The sequence below is a fragment of the Aplidium turbinatum genome, chromosome 13 (genome assembly GCF_918807975.1).
Source record: "Aplidium turbinatum chromosome 13, kaAplTurb1.1, whole genome shotgun sequence".
NCBI classification, from domain to species: domain Eukaryota; kingdom Metazoa; phylum Chordata; class Ascidiacea; order Aplousobranchia; family Polyclinidae; genus Aplidium; species Aplidium turbinatum.
The window spans coordinates 20,350,822-20,372,175 of NC_137484.1; the positions used below are offsets into that span (position 1 = coordinate 20,350,822).

Genomic DNA, 21,354 nt, shown 5'->3' on the forward strand with positions numbered 1-21,354 from the left:
TAACCTCGTAAGTCAGCGTCAGTGAGTACAACAATAACATAAAGAAATCATTGCGGAAGCTTTGTATTACTTTCATATAATTCAAAAATGGTAGGTTACAATTGGTCTTTTCAGATTTTTACTGTATATTATGTACTATAAATATTAACTGCTGAAAAACATCTCCATATAAGATTTTGCAGCTGGTATACAAGTTGTTCTATTTTTTTCTCTTGATCATTTCAGTGTGTTTGTTTGCAGAAAAACCCTAACCCTTTTAAAATGTTTCCGTAATCAGCGACTTCGGCAAACTCTTAGGATCATTACCGGAAATTTTAAAATGTTTGCGGAAAGTGTGGAAAAACGGAAAGTGTGATCAGCGATGTTCTATTTTTTTCTCTCGATCTTTTCAGTTTGTTTGTTTGCGGATACCGATACCTAACCGATACCCTAACCCTTTTAAAATGTTTATGCGATCAGCAACTTCGACTTTTTTTTATTTTTTCTCTCGATCTTTTCAAGGTACGAACTGACGGTACAAATTGTTCATGGTACGAATTAGATTGCACCCTATAAAAGCAATTACACTTGTTGCTAAAATTTTCTCAAAATCTTAAAAAATGATGCAAGAAATCTTGCATCAACCCATCTAAAACGCCAGAAAAGAAGAGGATTAAACAAACTGTCAACTTGCATTTCTTTGGGCTGATCAAAGTCGTTAATTGAGAAAAATGAAAGACATGGCTCTAATGAGATACCTTTTGAGATAACATCTGTCCTGAAAATCCTCTGCTTTTAGTGCATGAGAAAATTTGTTCATCAATGAATGACCACCTTAACTTGTACTTTGTGCACTCCTTGAATAAGTCACCAGTTGCAATGTACGGTACATGACTGGTTACTGTAGAACTTGTTATCTATATATACAGTATGGTATACCATACACTGCGGTACAAGTTGTACACCACTTTCCTCTGGTTTACACTACGCCAGTTTTTAACCATGCTTACTATCTATCAATGGAAAAAGACATCATGCTTGGTTTGGTGAGCGGAGGAAGAGGAAGGGGGCGCCCGAAAACAAGATGGCTTGACACGATTGTAAATGACAGTGGCATGGGAGTGCATGAATTGAAGGAGGTTGCGTGAATGCGTGGGATCAAGAGATGTGGAGAAAGATGACGTATAGAGTGACCGAGAGTCGTAAACGACTGAACGGATGATGATGATGACTATCTATCCATGTACATTTTCATGTTGTTAGACTATGGGTATCACATAGTGTAATTGGTATTCTTGAAAATATATTAAAAATAAAAAATAAATTGATTTAAGGCAGTGGCTATTTGACCGGCTCCGGTCTTTGAATCTGAAACACTATTTGACCGGTCATGACGTCACTGAAGCACTTTTTTCTTTTTCTCTTTCAAAGCAAAAGACGAGAAGCGCCGACATAAGTTCTAAATTCACCGCGTATTCTTCAATTCAGTTCCTGGCGCGTAGGGTTCGTCTCCGGCTGCCAATCTAGAGGGGTGAGTTCGATACTAATGTAGGGTCGTTCGGCAACACACGTTCACTTACGACGATCGGAAAATTACCAAGAGAAATTCTCAAATTCCAGCAAATTAAAAAAACTCCAACATTATTACTCACATTTGAAAAGACATAAAAAATGGGCTGTAGGCTGCTCAAATTAAAAATTGACCACAAAAATGCGCTTCGGGTCAAAATTTAGATAAAAAAAAAATGAAAGGAATGCTTCCGGATAGTATCGAACTCATCCCTTCTAGATCGGCAGCCGGAGACGTATCGCACGCGCCACGGACTGAGTTGAAGAATACCGTACGTGTTGAAGTTAGAACTTATATCGGCGCTTCTCATCTGTTGCTTTGAAAGAGAAAAAGAAAAAAGTGCTTATGCAGTGACGTCATGATCGGTCAAATAGTGTTTCAGATTCAAAGACCGGAGCCGGTCAAATAGCCACTGCCTTGATTTAAACCAACACTGGTCAATGAAGTACCCGTAGGGCGACTGCATCCAACTAAAATGTATAAGAATAGCAGAAGATACATTTCGTCTTATCTACCAGCTATGCTATCTAGCAGAGCAAATGATTGTATGAATTGTTAATACCGTGCTTTCTCCAAAACATATTACTCAACTCACTACTCAGCAATGCTAACAAGCAAAATAATAAACAAATTAATCAAGTTCCTTCTTCGGGTTAGGGCACAAGAAGATCAAGATAAAAACTAGGGTTGCCAGTAGGTAAAGGTTGTTGATCATGCATAAGCTGTAGCCTAATGAAAAAAAGAACGTAGTTTATGAAAACAGGAAAATAAAATGAGTGACTAACATTTTAGAAAGAGAAGAATAAAGTAGTAAAAAAATGTTTTCCCTCACAACTTATGCTTCCCTTTTTTCTTTGTTAAATTTATAATCGTGTGCTCTCCTTTACATTGCCAGACGCCACCGAGTAAATTTCCTAAACAATTCAATTACATCTTCATTGTCGGAATGCAAAAGAAATGATATTGCAGAAATGAAATACGGTAACAAAACCAACAAAAAGAAAAGGTGGCAAAACTCCAATGGACGACGTGCATGCAAAGGTCTTCTTCAAAATTTTTGCAATGCACGGCAAATTTTCTTCACTAACATTATGTTTTAAATGAAAGTGTCTCATCGACAGCCCAATCAACGACGCATTGCGAACTGTAACTGGATGCCTGCGCCCAACTCCAACAGAGTATTTACCAATCCTCGCAGGCATCCAACCTGCTGAGCTTCGCCGAAAGGGAGCCCTTATACACCTGGCTCGCCGGGCGGGGGATCCTAACCACTTGCTTCATGCAAAACTCAACATCCCACCTCAGGAATCTCCCCGGCAATTAAAGTCAAGACACCCCTTTGTGCCAGCTGCTGTTGAATTACTACATCCATTCAGCAATCATGCCATCAGCGCAGCACACTTCATGGTACCCGGTGGCGCGCCCCCCTGGTATGGACCTGCCTCGGCCGACTTGGGTCAAGCTCAACAGAATCCGAACCGGAGTCGGTCGCTTCAATTCCAACATGCACAAGTGGGGTTTGGCTCCCTCACCGGCCTGCGAATGCGGCGCGGAGGAACAAACTGCTGACCATGTCGTTCTTGAATGTCCGATCTATAAGGCACCAAATGGAACGCATGGTATAGCAACGCTGGACGAAGCTACACTCACCTGGCTCTCCATCACTTGCCCTGAAATTTGATTTGATCTAGTCTCAAACGAAAGAAAAAGAAGATGTTTCAAAAAGCCTCCATTAACTTAATTTTATAAGGCCATTTTATTTTCACAGAGATTTACAAAACATTATCTTGAAAGGAATTTGACCTTTTAGTTTTTTTTTGCAATCTTCAGAAATCATGTGAAAATTTTTGAATCAGCATCTTCTTTGAATAGATGCTTTTAGTGCAAATTAAAGACTGTAGACAATTTGCAAATTTTTTGAGCTTTCCAAAAATATATTTCGTGTGGGATTAAATGTGTGATGCATGACTAAGAATGTGAAACGCCAGCCCCGCAAGAATTTTTTTTCTAAGGAGGTATGGCCCCTTCAAGGCAAGTGTGTTTTCAAAAAATTACGTGATAGCCTAATAATGGTTGTTTTTGGACAAAGGCGCACTGATAAAACAAGGTCTCCTTTTTTAGGAGGTGAAACCAGCGACAACAGGTGCTCATTGCTAGTAGCTTATTCTAAAAAAGGGGATTGTCTCAATCTGACAGCTATTTGTCCGACCAAAATTGCTGAAGTAGCCTAGGCTACTTGTTTTTTTAACTAGGCTACTTATTTTTATTTAAACCGAGCACTCATGTCTTGCCTTTTTGTAGCCTACTGCAGTTCTCAGCAACCAACCTACAAACAGTTGCTCGCCATGTAGGCTATGCTGATAATTCCTTCGTTCGAGGGCTGAGAGAGAGAGAGAGAGAGAGAGAGAGAGAAACCTTTTATTTTGTCTGCTGCGAGAAAAGTATACGGTACAAAATATAGACAATGCAAATAAAATAGCACCATAACTAGAATCTACAACAGACAGGAAGCAGCGAAAGACTATATTAGTCATCGAGTCAGCTGCTTCCCGTGAAATAGACCTTTCTCGCAGCTCTGTGCAATGAAGCGTGACGTTGAAAACAATCACGTTGGCTGCTTCATTGGCAAGCACCAAATTGCTTGTGAAAGCTTGATAACTTGTTGCGTAGTTAGTAGAATCTTCTTAAAAACATGGAATCAACGTTAAAAAAACAAGGATCTGACTGTTAAATTTTATTCAAGTTACTTTTATATGAAAAACAAGCCAAGTTATACAATGATAAGCCACTTATTTAATGGGCTCTAGTAACTGCGCATAAGCTATGGCGCTTGAAGGAACTGCTAGTACGGTAGTGTGTTAATCTCTAAGCAAAACGCTGTTGGTCTGCAATTCTGATAGACTTAAAATTTCTTTCTGCTTTAGCTAAGTCTTTATAATAATAAGCGAGAATTATTGTCTTATTTGCTACAATAAGTAGCCTAGGCTAAGTGGGTTTCAGTTTGTAGCCTTTTTGCTTCTTTACTTGTGAACGCAATGCAGCCTATCACTTATGGCCTACTTGCACTGAATATGAATCAACTGAAGTACGGTAGACTAATAAGCTGGACTGCCATTCAATCACGGCCGTAGCCTAACTTCGTCAGTTGGGGCTCCGATTCAATGAGGCCTCCATTTGTTTCTGTGCTTTGGCAATTATAGAACGTATAAATGACATAGCCTATGTAATAAAGCTCGTACGAGCTGCAGACCAGAAACACCGGTGTCTGACTGTCTATTGCTGTCAATTCTTGCTACAATCAGCTGTTGACAAACCTTTATTGTTAGGCTACTATAGGCCTACAGATCAAACACTTATGCTATTCTACACTCTATATAATGCCTAACCAAAATAACATGCGAGCCTGCAAAAATATATAAACAGATACAGTAGAACTCGGTTAATCCGGATTCGATTTGACCGGCGATTCCATCCGGATTAAGCGAAGATCCGGATTAACCGATGACGGTTTTTATCAAGCCTGACGTTACCTAGATAGAAGGGTATCGGTAAAAATCACCGAAATTGCACGCATTAGTGTGGTCATCTGTCAATTCCGAGACGCGCGATCACCATATTAGCGATAGAATTCTTTTGAAATGCTGTAGCCTATGCATGTAAAACGATTGTATTTGTAGACTCTGCGTCTAACGCAAGAACACACTGGCAAAAGTTACATCTTCAGACATGCGTGTCGGAATAATCTGTAGTCACTCAAAACTTTTGAAAACAGTTACGGAAGACGAGTTTTTTTGGAAAACTTACAAAAAATCAAACAAAGTCTTCTATTGGAAAAACAACACCGACATACCGCCGAAAATTCCACCGACATCTTTTCAAGTTACAGTACGAGTTTGGGCATTTGCGCACGAATTTTGCGTTAGGAGGGATTAATGTTCATGAAAAGAAGAAATCCGCAATAATTTATTGCGTCACATTAACGGAACAATAGATAAGAAATTTCTCGCAATAAGCCACGTTACGTTTTAGCATAAAATGGCAAAACTGTCTGGAAAATCCGGATAAAGCGATAGAGAAAGCGCAACTTTTGTCCGGAATAGGTGAAGATCCGGATTAAATAATCCGGATAATCCGAAGCTGTTTCTTAAGAAAAAGATTACAAATCATTTGTACTTCCAATTTCATCCGGATTAGGCGAAGATCCGGATTAACCGAATCCGGATTAACCGAGTTCTACTGTATAAGGAAATATGCAAAATATTCTAAGTCTAAAATTTGTTCCTATTCACCCCCATGTTCCTATTCCCCCCGTTTTACGGTAAGCTAGGACAAAAACGTCAATTAATAAACGGAAATGCTGCACGAAAAAAACATCAGTGTAGATTCTAAATGAAATGATAATACGTTTAGGCTACCTACTTTAGTTGTTAACTCAAATATTTTTGAAGTAAAATTTATCAATGCGAGGTCCTTTCGTTTAGTGGTCCCGTGCAGTAGGCTATAGCGCTGTGCCGGCGGTAGTTAGGCCCATGGGCTAAGGCCCTGTAGTAAATTCAATTTTTTTCTGAAAACAGATAACTTAAATATAATACTCAGTCAAAAAAGTACTTTTAGTACAAAATGTACGATGGTTCGATCAAAACGTTCAAAAACTGTGCTTTACTGCTACGATTTCAGTTATTGAAGTGGTTTGTTTTCAACGTCACGCTTCATTGGTTGGCTGCGGAAAGGTCTATAGTGTTGAAAGGGGTAGCCTACTTTATTAGCCTAGACCCAGAATGATTTTAGGGGCCCGAGAACTTAACCAGTTAAGCGCGTCGTTTATTTGTTGCGTCTGTTCGCTCAGTGTGTAATTATTTTTTTGCGAAACGCAGCAAGCTATAGGCGTGTAGCATCGCGCAGTAGCCTACTGCGATGCGCTTCATTGCGCTTTTCCTTTTCATGCTGTTGCTGTAGACATTGTTATTGTAAATACATGACATTGATAGATCTAAAATAGTTTTAGGACACAATTTATTGGAAAACAACAACGCAAACACAGCCAAAACAAAACTGATATTATTACGAAGCAATCGTCTCTCAGTAGTCTTTTTGTGTGTGATAGATTTTGAAGCACGGGGAAATCTATTGAGACATCATCTATTGAGACATTTTCTTCTGGCATATATACCGATGAAAACTTGTTTTTCATGTGTTCCAATATTGGCCAGAGTTTTGACAGCTTTTTAGGAATTGCATCATTATTTACAGTGTTATCGGAAAAATGAAGAAATTTTGAAAGCAAAATAAATCTATTGGAGGACATAACTTTTCGAAAGAATGGTGTGTCAATATGGAGTCCTTCTTGCAATCTTGCTCAAATAAAATTCTTCTTTAGGCTTCGGAACGATACCTTGCAGAAGAAGAAGAGCAAGGTACACTCTAATCTCATTAGAGTTGGTATCTGCCCATGACTTTAGACGAGACCTACGTTTCAGCAAACTTCCATGCTGTTCTATAAACTGGTGTGCGTATAAATTAGTCTGTTCGCTTATAAGATTCACGATATTATCATCAAAGCGTAATTCAAAGAATGAAAGAGGGTCTTCAGTGTTTTCAACATCTTATGTCATCGTGTATTTGAAGGATTGTGTTTTTGTTAAAATTATCTTGATTTGAAGCCCATTAGTTGGTAGGCTACTGGCGCAAAAATATCCTCTCAACGGCCCCAATTGAGAGTGTATCATTGGATACCAGGTTCGCGATTCTCAATTCTTCAAAGTCATAACAATCGTTTTACTAATTCTGGTCTCAGGCTATGGTTTAAATAAACTGATGTTTTAAATGAAAAATTTACTGATGCCTTTTAAAAGAGTCTCCTACGCCGCCGTTGTCAAGTCAGCAGTTGTGAACTGAGCAAGTGACAAATGAGCAAGTGAACAAATGAGCTAACATTTGAGCAAGTGGCTAAAGTTGGTTAATAATGAAACTGAGCAAGCCGAAACTTGGAAAGTCACAAGTCAGCAAAGTGAGTTGACAAGCGATAACCACTTGGCATTAGCTGAAATGAACTTGCTGAGTTGTCGCATGCCGAATGGTCCGACGACTTTTTAGAGTGCTCAGTTTATTGATATTACTAGCAGCGGTAGCCACTTTAACCTGATGAAATTCAACCAATCAGAAGTTGCGCTGTTGTGACGTGGAATCTGGCTACCGTTATTGTGACTCTTTTAGCACTCGGCCAGGGAATCGACTCTTGTTATGTTTGGTAAGAAAGAGGGAGGGAGGGGTGGAAACCGAACCCACGCCATCGAAATCACTATTTCCGAGCACTTACCCTCTAGGCTACGCTGGCGAAACGTTCAATTAGTTTACTTTCTAATGCGCGTGAGCCGCATGACTGCAATTGGCTGATTTAAAGCTTGCCTTCTGATTGGTTGACCTCTTCTGCTGCAGCAACCTGCAGATTACAAATACGCGTAGGCTATTTAGAAAACAAAGGCTTTCCACAAAGAGTTTGTGTAAATTGAGTAGATATCGTATTATTTATTGCATGACAAAGTAGGCTACAGCTAAATTAAACAAAAATAAATATCCGACTCACAAAACTCAGTACAAAAACAACAGAAATTAGAAATTTGTCGAGAACATCATTCAGTTGCAAATGAAATAGACTTAAAGCTTGATCTGTAGAAGCAAATTAATGTAGCCTATAGTTTTAAATCTTTTTCAACGAGCTGAGCTGTAGTGGAGTGCATGGTAGTCTTGTGCTTCTTGTAGTGGTCAATTGCCTCTTGACGACTGGCATTCCAGGCACCTAAATCTCTGCAAAATTTAAACTTTTTACTTCACAAACACTGATTTATAACGGTCCTAATCCGGCTACAAGTAATGTGCATTCTTACTATTTTAATGCACTACTTTTTATCTTGAGTTGACACTAGAAGCTGTACTCAATTACGTTGTATGGTTGAAATAAATTTGAAAAAATGTTTGTTTTTACCTTTATTTCGTGCATTTTGCAAAATCCTTGTTAATATGAATTTACAAAGGTTTGAAACAAAGAACCGGATTCAATGCTGCCAGATTCTTACAAAGTTACCATCTCGCAAATAAAGACAAGGTTAAAAGCAGTAAACCTATAATTTTGTGGCTTTCATCATCAAATTAAAAATGCATCAAAATAAAAAGAAAATTATAAATTAAACTTTAGAGAAATGGTATATATTTCATGAAAATAAAACCAAACAAACCAACCAGTCACAAGCAGCAGATGCTAAAATTTTCCCACTACTTGGAAACAAAACTAATATAATTTTGCGGAAAGACCATAGAACTGGCAACCCTGGAATTAGACACGCTTTTTAGAAATTTTAGAATTAACTTTTTTTAATCTACTGTTCAAACCCCGTTCCTTGCACAGGTGTATGGAGACGAGGCTTTGGAATATTTAGGAGTCGGAGTCTAAAATTCTTGGCAAAACCAAAAACCGGAGTTTGATCGCCACTAAAGAGTAGTGGGATAGGCTACTCGGAAACAGCAACAAAACCTTCTTGACGAACTACTGATAATGACTTGTAAAATTGAGCGTTTTCAAACGAGTCTTAAAATTTTAGTAAAAGAAATGCAACCAAACGAACTCTTGACCAAACATCTACCTGTAAAGTGGCCGTGTGAACTTCATCCTGCCCTGGTCGACCAACATCTTTAACGCAGGAGCGATCGATGGAACCCACTGAGCTCGGATTCCCAACCGGAGCCATCGGAACTTGATCTCAGAGTTTTCAACTTTGGAAAAGCTGTAGCACTTATCCAACGCTTCCATATGTTCTTTTGATAATGGATCCTGCCAAACAACTGGTCTCAGTGAAACAGCAATTCAATATATCCGTGTGCGAAACTACCAGGAATAACCTATCAAGGCTTTGTCAGTCCGAGGATAAAGATTCAAAACCAAACCAGCTTAAATTTAAGATACCCAGCTAGCAAAGCAGTCTTTTTACATTTGTTCAGCGTTTACAGACCAAAAGGTTGTTTCGGAGCTTTTGTAGGTATAAGCTCAACATTTTCATTCTACAATAAGCAACATAAATGACAAACTTAACCTTTAGTAGAAGTTGACCAAGAAATTCAATTTTTTGCCATGGCGAGAACTTCTTTATGTCTTGCGCTTTGAAAGAGGATAAGGTTTTCGGTGTTGCCTGAAAAGTATGAAAATTAGTGAGACAAGCTAACGATGGCGAATATCTTCATTGCACCCGTCCTCTTCTTACTAGCCTTTGGGGCCGAGAGTCTTATCAACTACACTGAGAAGCTGTTAAAGTTTTAGTGTCATGGTAAAAGACACGCAGAACTCCTGGCCCATTTCGTAAACGTAACATTCATCAGCACCCCAAATCTTCTTCGTTAACACTTATGGGAAACATGGCTTCCTTCCTTGATGCGTGATGCGATTGCCTTCACCACTTTTTTTCATTTAATTCTGTCCATTGAATCTTCAATTCTTCATCCTTCTGTCCGGTTTTGTCCGCCTCATGCTCACCATGTTCAATAATAGGGCGTTTCCTCTTCCCACTTCCAAAGTCAAGAACTTTCTGAGAAAATTTCTTTTTTCCGTCCTTAGCACATCCCCATGCCACGTTACTCCATTCGCCCATGCAAGTTGGTCTATGGTGAGATCCGATACTCGGTTGTTTCAGTGTAGCAGTTTACAGATAAAATGCTTTCAGAAAACGGTGAAATTGATAAAATGTCCTACTTTTTTTTATTGATCGCACTGTTTATGTTCGATAAGATCAGGTAGGTTTTTGATCGACTGTACCACTTTCTGAAAGCATTTTATTGTTAAACCATAGTGTAATCATAACATAAACAATGCAATTCTGTTTAGAAAAAAATAGGGTACATACTATAATCTGATGATACTGAACTACTTGAAACAAAATGAAAACAGCAATGCCCCACATATCACGCAAATCATGGCAGTGGTGAATTGATGTTAAAATGAACTTGCTTCCTAAAATACATTTTCTGCAGCAACGTCGAACACACCTTTGCCCATCTCTCAGCAAGGGCAGTGCATTCCGCAGACAGGGTTTGGTCATAATCAGGTATGACTGGAGGCATTCCAGGCTTGTTGAACCACGAGTCCCAATCTACACCATCCAGAACTGCTTTCTAGAAACATTAACAGCAGTTTAAGACAAACAGTGAGATTTCTTTGGGTTGTACAGTGTCTATACCTAGCGGCAAACAAGCACAAATATTCTGGTTAACTTTGAGAAGTTACAATCATGTGGAATTAAGATTTTATGTTTCCTTATGGAAAATATGATTGTTATAAACTTATTACCCAATTTCCAGATGATTTGCCTAACAGACGTATTGAGTAAATTTTAACGAAACCATAATACGAGGTTTCACATGACCACCAAACGAAATTAGGCTTTAAATCGAGGCAGATTGTTAGTTAAGGTTAGTACCACGTGCCGATAGTTAGAACTTTTTAATGCTGTACCTGATCCGCAAAGAATTCATACAAGTGAGCCTTCCACTGTTCTGTAGTGGCAGTGCTGTACTTGAATTTGGAAATGTAACTGAGGAGGAAAGGTTCAAATGCACCTGTGATGTCATACAGGAATATTATAATTAAAACAGATCATTGTAAAATGTTGTTTCAAAACCAGACCACTAGCGAATATTTTCTACACATTTTTGGAGTTGCAAATTTGTGCCTAATAGTAAAGGTAAGGATAAAGTGGGGAAAAGGAAACCACTTTTTGATCTTACTTTTCAGTATGCAATCTAGTTGACAGTTGTATGTTTAAACTCACTCTCAGTGGTAAAAGTACTCTTCGAGCGTTGAACAACACAGACTGTGACACAAACGAGGATGCCAACCGACGTTAAACTATCAAGCATTTTGAGTTTTGTGCAACCGTTTGATGATTTTTTTCACAAAACAGAATGATTGATAACTAAATAGTTTCTAAAGTTTTTCCAAAAGTTGAACCATAGGCATACGCAACCGAGCAACGTGATCAAGTTTAACATATTATTTAATGTAATAAACTTGAATATGTTAATCTTTGACTGCAAACCAACTTTCTATCACAACATTCTATTGAAAAGGTTATAAAAGGTAAAAATCTGAATTAATAACTCAGAACTCACTTGGTCCTCCGAGACGAGTTTCGAGATAAAAGAGCAAAGTGTGTCCTTTCTCGTAAGGAACGGAGGAGAACGCATCATCCGGATCAATCCCATCCAACTTCACAACGAGATTAGTGAGTGGGTTCTCCTCTCCAAACACATCGATCTTCAAACGAAATGAAGAAGTACAGCTCGATCAACTTAGCTTTTTGCAGTATAATTAATATGCACATAATTGTCATGTTTCTGTAGTAGCTGAAATCCAAGTAATTGACATGTTTTTGCAATCATTTTCAAGCAGGATTACTGGAGAAAAATTGGACTCCCTCTTAACTGGATACTCTCAATTTTTTTTAAATGATACGAATGAAAATACTTGCAGCATAAGTTTTACAGAAAGTGGAAAGAGTTTGTTACAAATGGTTTTCAGGTTAGTTTCAAACTTAAATGCTTGAATAAATGTAAATAAAATTGCATATTTTAAGTCGGGTGAAATTACAATGCAATTATGTGGACAATTACAGCAAAGCTAAGGCATGACATCTCTTTTCACCAAAACTATTTTATCACCAATCAATCACTTTGAGATACTAAATATTTGCTACTCTGCAACTACAAAAGCAGGTCAATGATTTACAAAAACGTTTAAAATAATAGAACGCACACGAGCGACGCTATGCACCAGCCACTCATTGCAGTGTTCGAAATAACAAGACCAAACAATTAGTCCATTGAAGATTACAAAGTTCAACGCTAGCCGCTTCATTCTCATTAGCAACAACGGGAAAATAATTCGTTAAAACAATCAGTTTTAATTATTCGTTCCAACGTGGTGATAAACTTACAGAAGAACGCAAGTCTTTCAGTCCATCTAAAAGGGAATAATAAGAGAATAAGCAAAGGTTAGACTTACCGAGTATTGCAGGGCTCGGAGGCCACCTAAAAGTTTGTTGAAATTCAATAAAATGAAAAATGGAATTTCCCATTTGCAACTATAAATTTTTGCGGATGACGTATCAAAATTTTTAAACGTTTATTTGTTCAGTCGTCACGCATGAGTGAGCTCTCACAGTTTCACACACCAGGCCACGAGATTTGATGATCGCACTAAGCCATCCCAGACAACAAACGTCAGCAAACGTTGAATCAACGTAAAAAAATGACGGGTTTTTCTGTCTGGTAGTGCTCCGGATGAACAGGTCAGTTATGCAATCACAATTCTGCATATGTTTCCCAACAATGGCCAGACTGATATCACTTTGCAGAGATTCAAAGATCACCTTACTACAACAGATGCTGCATGCCCGAATGGCGGCAAAGCTTGAACGAGGTTCGAAAGGACCTCGGTTCAATACTCACCAAAAGACCGCGATTGTATTTATAGCAAGCACTCGGGCATGTTTAAAGGTGGAAAGAAATATTGGCTTCCTTGCATTACCGTCCACTTAATCTAAGTCTTATTAAAATAAACCACAAAAACAGTTGGTACAAGCATTGAGACCAGCCCTATACTTTTATTTAACTCACTCAGTGCTTGAAAGTGTCTCGTCTGCTCCCCATACATTTTCGACATGATTTTTCTTTCTAGAAACACAGTGTGGCCTTCGTTCAACCTAAAAGGTAAAACAAATAATTGGGCCCAGCGAAATTTAAAGCAATGTAGTTGTAAATTCTCAAAAAATGTTCTCGCAAAACATTGAGTACATATATGAATACCTTTTAAACGTCATAGCTGGCTGAAAGTTTGTTTTAAATAAATTGAATTGCGTTACAATAGAAATTGCAGAAATAATAAAATGATTCCTTGCAAAAAAACAAAAAAAACTCACAACAATCAGAACTTAGCACATAGTAAACACATGCAGGCTTCATTATTGCTCGACAGTTCACCAGCTTCACGATGGAGATTCAGAACTGTGATGCCAAAGCTGTAATGTTTCGGTGCTGAATGTGAACAAAATATACTGACTTTGATTTGGGATGCTGTTGTTAGTATTTGTGATAATTGTGGAAAGTTGTAAATAATTGTGGGGAGCTAAAAAGCTTCAAAATACTCCAAAAAAAAATACAAACTCACCAGAAATGTTCCCAAGTGTGGTTCGTCACAAGGTTACCGGTCCAACTATGGGCTATTTCGTGGGCAATCACCTTGGTACAATGGCAAAGTTTTAACATAAAGCATCTCTACATCACAATTGAAGAGGCTGGTTGCTAAAGTACTGAATAAACATCACATAAGGATAGCGACAATCGCCTTGCGAAATAGTTAGGCTAATGATGCATTGCGAGAATTCGCAGCTCAAAAGTAGCCAAGAAGTCAAACTAAAAACTCAAGCAAGTGCATTTCTAACTTGTACTCTATGCTAACAAATCAGGGATAACAAATTAGTTCACTTGAAGACATCAATAAAAGATATGGTGATGAAAATAGCGTTGATTCGTTTTCTCGCGTAGCAGTAAGTTAGGTCTGAATACATTAGAACCAATCGACTTGCAGTAAATCTACTTACATTTGCCAGTGAACGATCTCCTGCCTGAAAACAAATGGAGTTTTGATGTATAACAATATTTAAATAATGTAAAATTTTAATAACCCATTGTGAAAAGTACAGAAAACTACAAGAGTTACAGCCTAAAACTCTAATGCAGTAATACCTTCAACTGATTTAAGCTGGCCACAGCATGTAATAAAATATAATTAAACATTTTCAACCACAAATGGTCCAGGTTGCTACTGTAGAGATCGTACTAGTGATTACACAACTTAAAATTACTTCAATCTAACTGCAAGCGTACCAGCAAAGTTGGTGTGACAAAGGTCAGACAGGGATTCTCCATTCCACCGTACGGGAAAGAAGGAGGAAGAACAAGAAGATCATACTGCTCCCAAACGTACGGTCCTCCAAGAGTCTCAGCTGTTTCCAACATTTTTTCGGTCTAAGCAGAATAAAAAGCAAATGAATAACAAGTCAAGTGTGATTGTATTAATAGCAGAGGTTGACTTAGATTTCTGCTATCCCTGCCAGAAAAAGTTTGCCGTTTTTACATCGTTTTAACGTCTCGCAACGTTCAAAAAGGCAACGTCTGCTAGACACCATGGTAGAGATTAAGCCTTGTGCCGATTGGTAAGAGAAATACCACGTGATACTACAAGTGGTACGATGGCTGTGCTCGGCTTCAATCCATATATACAAACCTGGTTCGATATCCGGCTAAGGTGGCCGAAACACCATTCACCTCTATACCCAGGGTGTAATATAAGGGAAGTTGTTACTCAAGTAAAGATGGCTGATAAAAAAAGATGTTACTTGCTACATTACCTCAGCAAACTCTTCTTTAGCTTTATCGACCAGTTCCTTTTCTGACCACACCTTGGATCGTGGACCAATATCGCGACTTTCTAACTTCCCAGCCACGATGGCGATCAAGTAAGTGGGCATAGGAACCTAACAATACAATTCTTGTGATTAAATGTAGAAGTTTGAAAGGAGTTTTTATGACTCAACTTTGTTGAATATACTTGGTCATTAAAAATATAACAAAAAGTTCTACTGGGGTTTACCAAAAATTGTTTTGTTTTATATGAACTGAAGAGAATTATGAAATTTACTACCATCACAAATTTTATGGCATCAGATCAACATGCAAGCTTTCAAAGAAAACTTAATTCTATATAAACTTAAGGTACCGGTACCGTACTTTACAAATTTCTGGTGCTTAATGTTTCGACAGAAACGTAACAGAAAACTAAAATCAAAAGTAAATTTCAAGAATAAAAAATACTTTTTGATCAAACTTGTAAGTCATGATAAAATCTTTCTTTTCATCACGAGCTCTTCTATCCCATTGCGGTATCGCACTCATTAAGACCACAAGGGGATCTTCCACGGTTACCTGGAGGCATGAGAAATAGCAATAATAAATCGTTAAAATATTTGCCAATGTTGCAACTTGCAAATTGGTTAAACGTTTATCAATGTTAATGGTACTGCTATTTTGCATTCATCAAATGCTGATGGAAAGTGAAATTTTTGAACACAAGCTAGTTTGTAATATTCAAGTTAAAGCATGCCAAGTATTCTCCTTTGCAAAATACGATACTTTTGACACCACAAAATATAGTCAAGTCAACCTCGTTTAACTAACAACAATAAAAACAAATGCAAGGGTGTTATGATTCTCACTTAGCCATCAAACAATACCAACCACAGCTGTGTAAGGTGCTTTAGCTGCAGGTGTATCCTGGCATGGCAGGATTGAACGGGCATGGATAGCCTGAAAAGTCACAAAATACAGTGTTGCAAACAATCAGATGTTAGATTACTATGCATTATTTTCCAGCGCTGTATGAAATTTCCATTAAACTACATTGACAATTCCCAGACAGCAAAATCCGCTATTTTAACATTTTAGCATGTTGTCTGCAGACGTTGAATCAATGTTAACTACTTGTGAACGAATGATGTATATACCCGCAAGAAAACTTTTGCGGTAGGACGGATGACGTACTATATTATTATATAGGCTACGCATTTTGACTGTTGACAAAAAGACGACAAACTGGTACTGTTTATACAAATTCTTAATTTTAGTATTGCCAACATTATTATGTTGTTACATTGTTCAGTGGTCACCGGGGATATCACTGAATTGAAGAACTATTTAAAAGCAAAATTACAGAAATATGTAAATTCTCTCTGAAATTAATCCCCTCCAGTAGGTTAAGCAAAATAAGAATAGTCGTCGTCCCCCAAGTGGTTAAAATGACATATTTTGCGGTCTGGGCGAGCAACACCAATGCAATGGTAAATGAAAACACAAGTTGTTTTGCATATATATCTAAATTTAATAAAAGAAAGTATTTTTAACAAACCTGGCATTGGCTGAACATATATGGATATTGTTTTCCAGCCGTCTGTTGTGCATCTAACCACTGAAGGGCACCAGCACCTTTAGAAGTCTCGTACTCAATGCGTAGTGTAATTTCTTCATCCCTGTCAAATTCAAAAACAGTTACAGAAAGTTACCATGACAACTAAGCAAAGAGGAGGCCCATATATAAAATTTAGACTGCTTATGTATTACAAAAAACATAATTTGCAGAAATACAATTAGTCCTTATCATTAAGACATTTAATTGGATTGATAGCCTATTTTGTGAAAAGTGGTATACAAAGTATATACAACTGACAATAACAATAAACATAACCAAAGATTCTGTCAAGTTGTTAAATAAATGACACAATTATGGAGTAGAGCATTTAGCAGCCTATACTGGTATGCAATCAGTGCTGTAGTGTTAATAATTAATTATTGTTAGCCACCCACAAACAACTCTTGGTGTTAATAAGTGATTCGAATGCAAACAAACTACAGCCTTTAATTCAAACATTTTTTTGTTTCTAACTTACTGTATGTATATTATAGATATATATATAATTTATCTTTGGTATTATAATTTATAAAATATACTTATGTCATAGATACTGACTTTTTCAAAGGTGAAGACATAGTAATGTGCAATGCGGAACCAAAAACATCATGCTTTTCTTTGAATTCAAATTCTAAGTCATTTCCTCCTGCTGAAACTCGACCAACATTTAAGTTTTTGGTATCAAAAATCTGTCACACAATAAACATTTAAAACAGATGATACATGCACTGCATATGCAAAATATAACACATATGGTACAAATTAATTCGTGTAAGTTTCTCAAAACGAACAAAATAAACATGCTTGAATAAGCTCTCGAGTTGTTAACTTAGTCACTCACCATAGTCATAACATTATCTTCCATAGCCTTCATCTTTAAGTCAACATGTCCAATAAGCTTGCTTTGAGCAAAATCAACAAGCCATTCTATATACAAGTGGGTTGTTTTTGCCTGATCAGGGCGAGAAAATGAGGTCGGATCAAAAACTCCCATGATGTGAATACCCTCAAATTTCAATAGGCTAAATTATTATAAAATGATGTATTACTAATGCCTGGAAATATTTACATACAAATTCAATTTTTATGTTTTGTTTTTTGCCTACCTGAACCAATCTTATTGTTTAGGATGTGTTGTCTGGCTCAAAAGTTCTAACATTCTAACTAAACACAACAATTGACTTGTTACTAATGGATAATAGCAAAGACATAAATGTCAAGTTTTTGCTCAACTACACGTAACTAGCTACTCATGCAAAGTCGGCAAACTGAGATGGAAATCAGCCTACTTAGCTCCAAGGCAGTCATCAACAAGACCAGTGATCTTTGAAGTTTTGGAGTCTCAATAACCTACATAAAAATGCAAATCAACTCAACTGTGAATTGAAAGCTTTATCAATAGATAATAGATGAATTTAAAGATATTGAGTGAAAATGGTGAATATGATATATCATTACTGTACACATACGCGCCGACTTCCAGGGGGGCCGACGCCCCCCGTAAATTTATGGTTGAGGGGCAACAAAAATGGTTATTACAAGTGGTGTTTCAAAGATAAAACACTTTGCGAAAGAGATTTAGATCATTTAAACAGACTTAAAGAATGCCGAAAGCGAAATATAGCCTACGTTGCTCTTGCCCGCAAAACAGCAGCTGATCGCATGGCTTTCTCATACGGTATGGAAAGTTCAAAGTAGAAGATAGAGTAACTTACGCTGCTGGAATAGTCACGTAACTATTCACTGCAATATTAAGTAAACCAGCTAAATTAGACGCGCAATTTTCAATGAGGTCTTCCCGCTGTGAGATCAATTATGATTCAACAGAACGCATTGTTTTTTTTACGATGTGTAAGAATTAAATCGAAAACCGATAAAAGAAAAGGTGTTTAACTTGGTCGCTTCCGCCGACGCCATTTCACCTTCCGTAATCTACGTCGGCAATTTCCCGCAGCAAAAATGCGTTCATTTTGTAAACTGCCTGGAAAAAACAGCTTGTTCCGTGTATAAGTTCAACTGTCTTTTTGAGGTGAACATCACTTGCGAACATCTCGACCTATACTCGACAGTATTCGACTATAAAGACTTTCGATAAAAAACAAGAGAAAACACTTCGCCGTTGTTAACGCTTTGAAGGTAAGTAATTAGCAAAACGAGGTTAATAAAACTGATAGCTGATCATGATTTTTTGCGTTTTATTTCGATAACTTCACTGTCTTGATCGTTGTTATGCCCTCGCAGGAAAGGAAATTAATCGGCTTGTTTTCCAACTGTTCCAATTATGACCTAACAATATCAATTTTTTTACGTCTAGGCGTCCTGCATGCGTAAAACTAATCGTTTCAAGCAGCGGTTTTAATAAATTCGGTTTGCGACCTAGGTGTCAGTATAAACAAGACAGTAAGCTTAATCAAAGACTATTTTAATTGAGTAAAATAGCGTTACGGTTATGACGTCATCACCTTTCTCGCCCCCGAAGGTTTTTTGAAAAGTCGGCGCCTATGACTGTACACATGCTATTTAATAGGTACATACGGAAACAATCGGCCACCCCCACTAGTGGGGAACAAACCGACGATGGATTATGATGATGATACGCAACTATATAATGCAAATGTGCATTGTGCAACTTGGCAAGGAAATGCCATCTTTTTTGTGACTTAACAACTGCATTACTGTAATACTACGATAAGCAATCAAGTTTTACTATCTTTTACAAATTTTTATCTTAACTCGATAGTTTATGAACTCCACGCAATAAGCCATTTTTTTTTACAAGAACTGCTAGACTTGTACACCAGCTCTCTAAGTTGTTACCAATTCTAGCTTAAATACCATACCTGGTGAACAGCCTCATACAATTTTTAAATCTCTCCTAGTTGGTCAAATAGGGCACACGGTTGCGCCTAAAAATATGAATTTGTGATTAAATGCTCTCTGCAAGTTTTAACTGAAGTTACTTAAACCAATTGCTTCATTGTCGATCGCTTTTCGTATATACGGTACCGTGCCGAAATGCAGCAAAAACAGTTGGTTTGGTGGTTGGTTACTTACCGTACTTCCTTTTTTCAGTTTTCGATTTGACATTAGTGATACGATACCGATGAGCCTAGCCTCATGGGAAAAACACGCTATCTATCGCAGTCAATTCCTGCTACAAACGGCTGCCAAGAAACATAATGTTGATGGGATGGTCTAAATGGCTAGTGTGAAAGCTGCACCGCTATGGTGAGCAAATTGTAATTGCTCACTGTACTAGTGAGTACGGTACAGTGACACTCAAAGTAAAAAGTTTGGAAAACTTGTCACTTTTTGAATTTCTTTTGTGCTAAATCGCCCTTGTTTCACTTGAAAGTGTTGATTGTGGGCCTATTTTTACAAGTTTCTTTTTTCATCTTTCGTTTTTATTGGTGTCAAATTCGTGTATTTACTTTACCGTTCTCTGCATGCTCGGGCCAGCATGCAATGAAAGATAAATTGAATACTCAGCCTTGTGCTGATAGCCAGTAAGAAGTTGTAAAACGCTCTCTTGCCCAGTGCTTCCACTTTTGACAATTGATAAATCCCTTTCAGTTTCCTTTTTTGTCCTAAAAAATCCCTTTTTTCTCAGTCAGAAATCCTTTAAAATTTCCTTCATAGGCGAGGTTATTTTTGAAGTTATTTAAGTTAAAAAGGTGCTAATACAACTTTAAAGTTATTATAATCTCAGTTAAAACTATTTTAATCTCGATTTTTTTCAGTAGCACCAGTATGTTGAAACAACGTTGTTTTATTAGAACAGTAGGCTGCACAAAAGCAACACATATTTTACAATAAAATGGTTTACTTCCTTTGTTCACTGTCCAGCCAAAAAACTGCTTGTCAGCTAGTCGGAGTCCTGGACATCATTTACCAATTACCACTCTCATCTTTTCTACCCGGACTCCTAACCTATCCCTAACACCGAAAATGTACATTTGGTAAATGTCCAGTAATGAATTATCTATTCATTAACAAATTTATTTTTGTGTTTAGTTCAGTTTTCCTTGATACGCTAACTTAACATAGGCTAGGCTATATCTTTTTCTCTTTGTCAGTAACGTCTTCACAATCATCTGAGACTGATGAAAAACTTTAGGATACTAGGCCTATTCATGATAGCCTACTGACTCAGTCTGACTGTGTTAGTGTGTACACTACACATGTCGTATACACAGCCTAGCTAGCTCTATTATTATGACACCATAATAGGTTAGCATAGCATAGGCTATTCCTATAGCCTAACTAACTTTTCTAAACCGTAAGGATACCACTAGCCTAAGCTTATCATACCTAACTGTACGTCCAAACTCAGTGAACTTTGTCATTGCTACTCAAGTTCAACTGTAAATCAACGGATTACCTAATTTTAACTAAAAGAATTGAGAACTAACTCACTCACGGCAGTCACATCCAATTCCCAAAATGGCGAGAATGGGAAACAGAGTGAGACTTGAGAGGGGGTTCCGGGTGGCGAGTGGCGACGGAAACCAGCTGATTATCATTATTCCAGTCGTTTTTAGAACTTTTGAAAGGGAATATTAATAAAATTTTCTTTAAAATTGCTGAAAACAACAATTCCCTTTTTGCAACAAAATTTCCTTGTAAAATTGTTAAAAATCCTTCCGATCTTCATTTCCTTTTTTTAACCTTCGAAGCGTTGAAAAATCCCGATTTCGGGATAAAATCCTTCAAAGTGGAAGCACTGCTCTTGCCTCTTTCT

General features: G+C 37.5%; 1 protein-coding gene across 2 annotated transcripts; it reads right to left on the reverse strand.

Annotated features, from left to right (window-relative positions):
* Positions 1-8,054: 8,054 nt before the first annotated feature.
* LOC145782627 (leukotriene A-4 hydrolase-like) lies at positions 8,055-17,664 on the reverse strand. Of its 2 annotated transcripts, none has more exons than XM_082594441.1 (17): positions 17,455-17,664; positions 17,172-17,302; positions 16,554-16,674; positions 15,887-15,955; positions 15,464-15,574; positions 15,001-15,126; positions 14,477-14,617; positions 14,191-14,214; positions 13,758-13,828; positions 13,208-13,293; positions 12,526-12,551; positions 11,702-11,846; positions 11,046-11,149; positions 10,580-10,705; positions 9,634-9,729; positions 9,187-9,374; positions 8,055-8,353 (listed from the first exon to the last, which is right to left on the reverse strand). In XM_082594441.1, the coding sequence occupies exons 1-17, from the start codon at positions 17,605-17,607 to the stop codon at positions 8,239-8,241; spliced, it is 1,833 nt and encodes a 610-aa protein (XP_082450567.1). In that variant the 5' UTR covers positions 17,608-17,664; the 3' UTR covers positions 8,055-8,238. The 2 variants fall into 2 exon arrangements, with proteins under 2 accessions (XP_082450567.1, XP_082450566.1); XM_082594440.1 differs by lacking the exon at positions 12,526-12,551 and adding an exon at positions 12,594-12,619.
* Between the last annotated feature and the right edge of the window lie 3,690 nt (positions 17,665-21,354).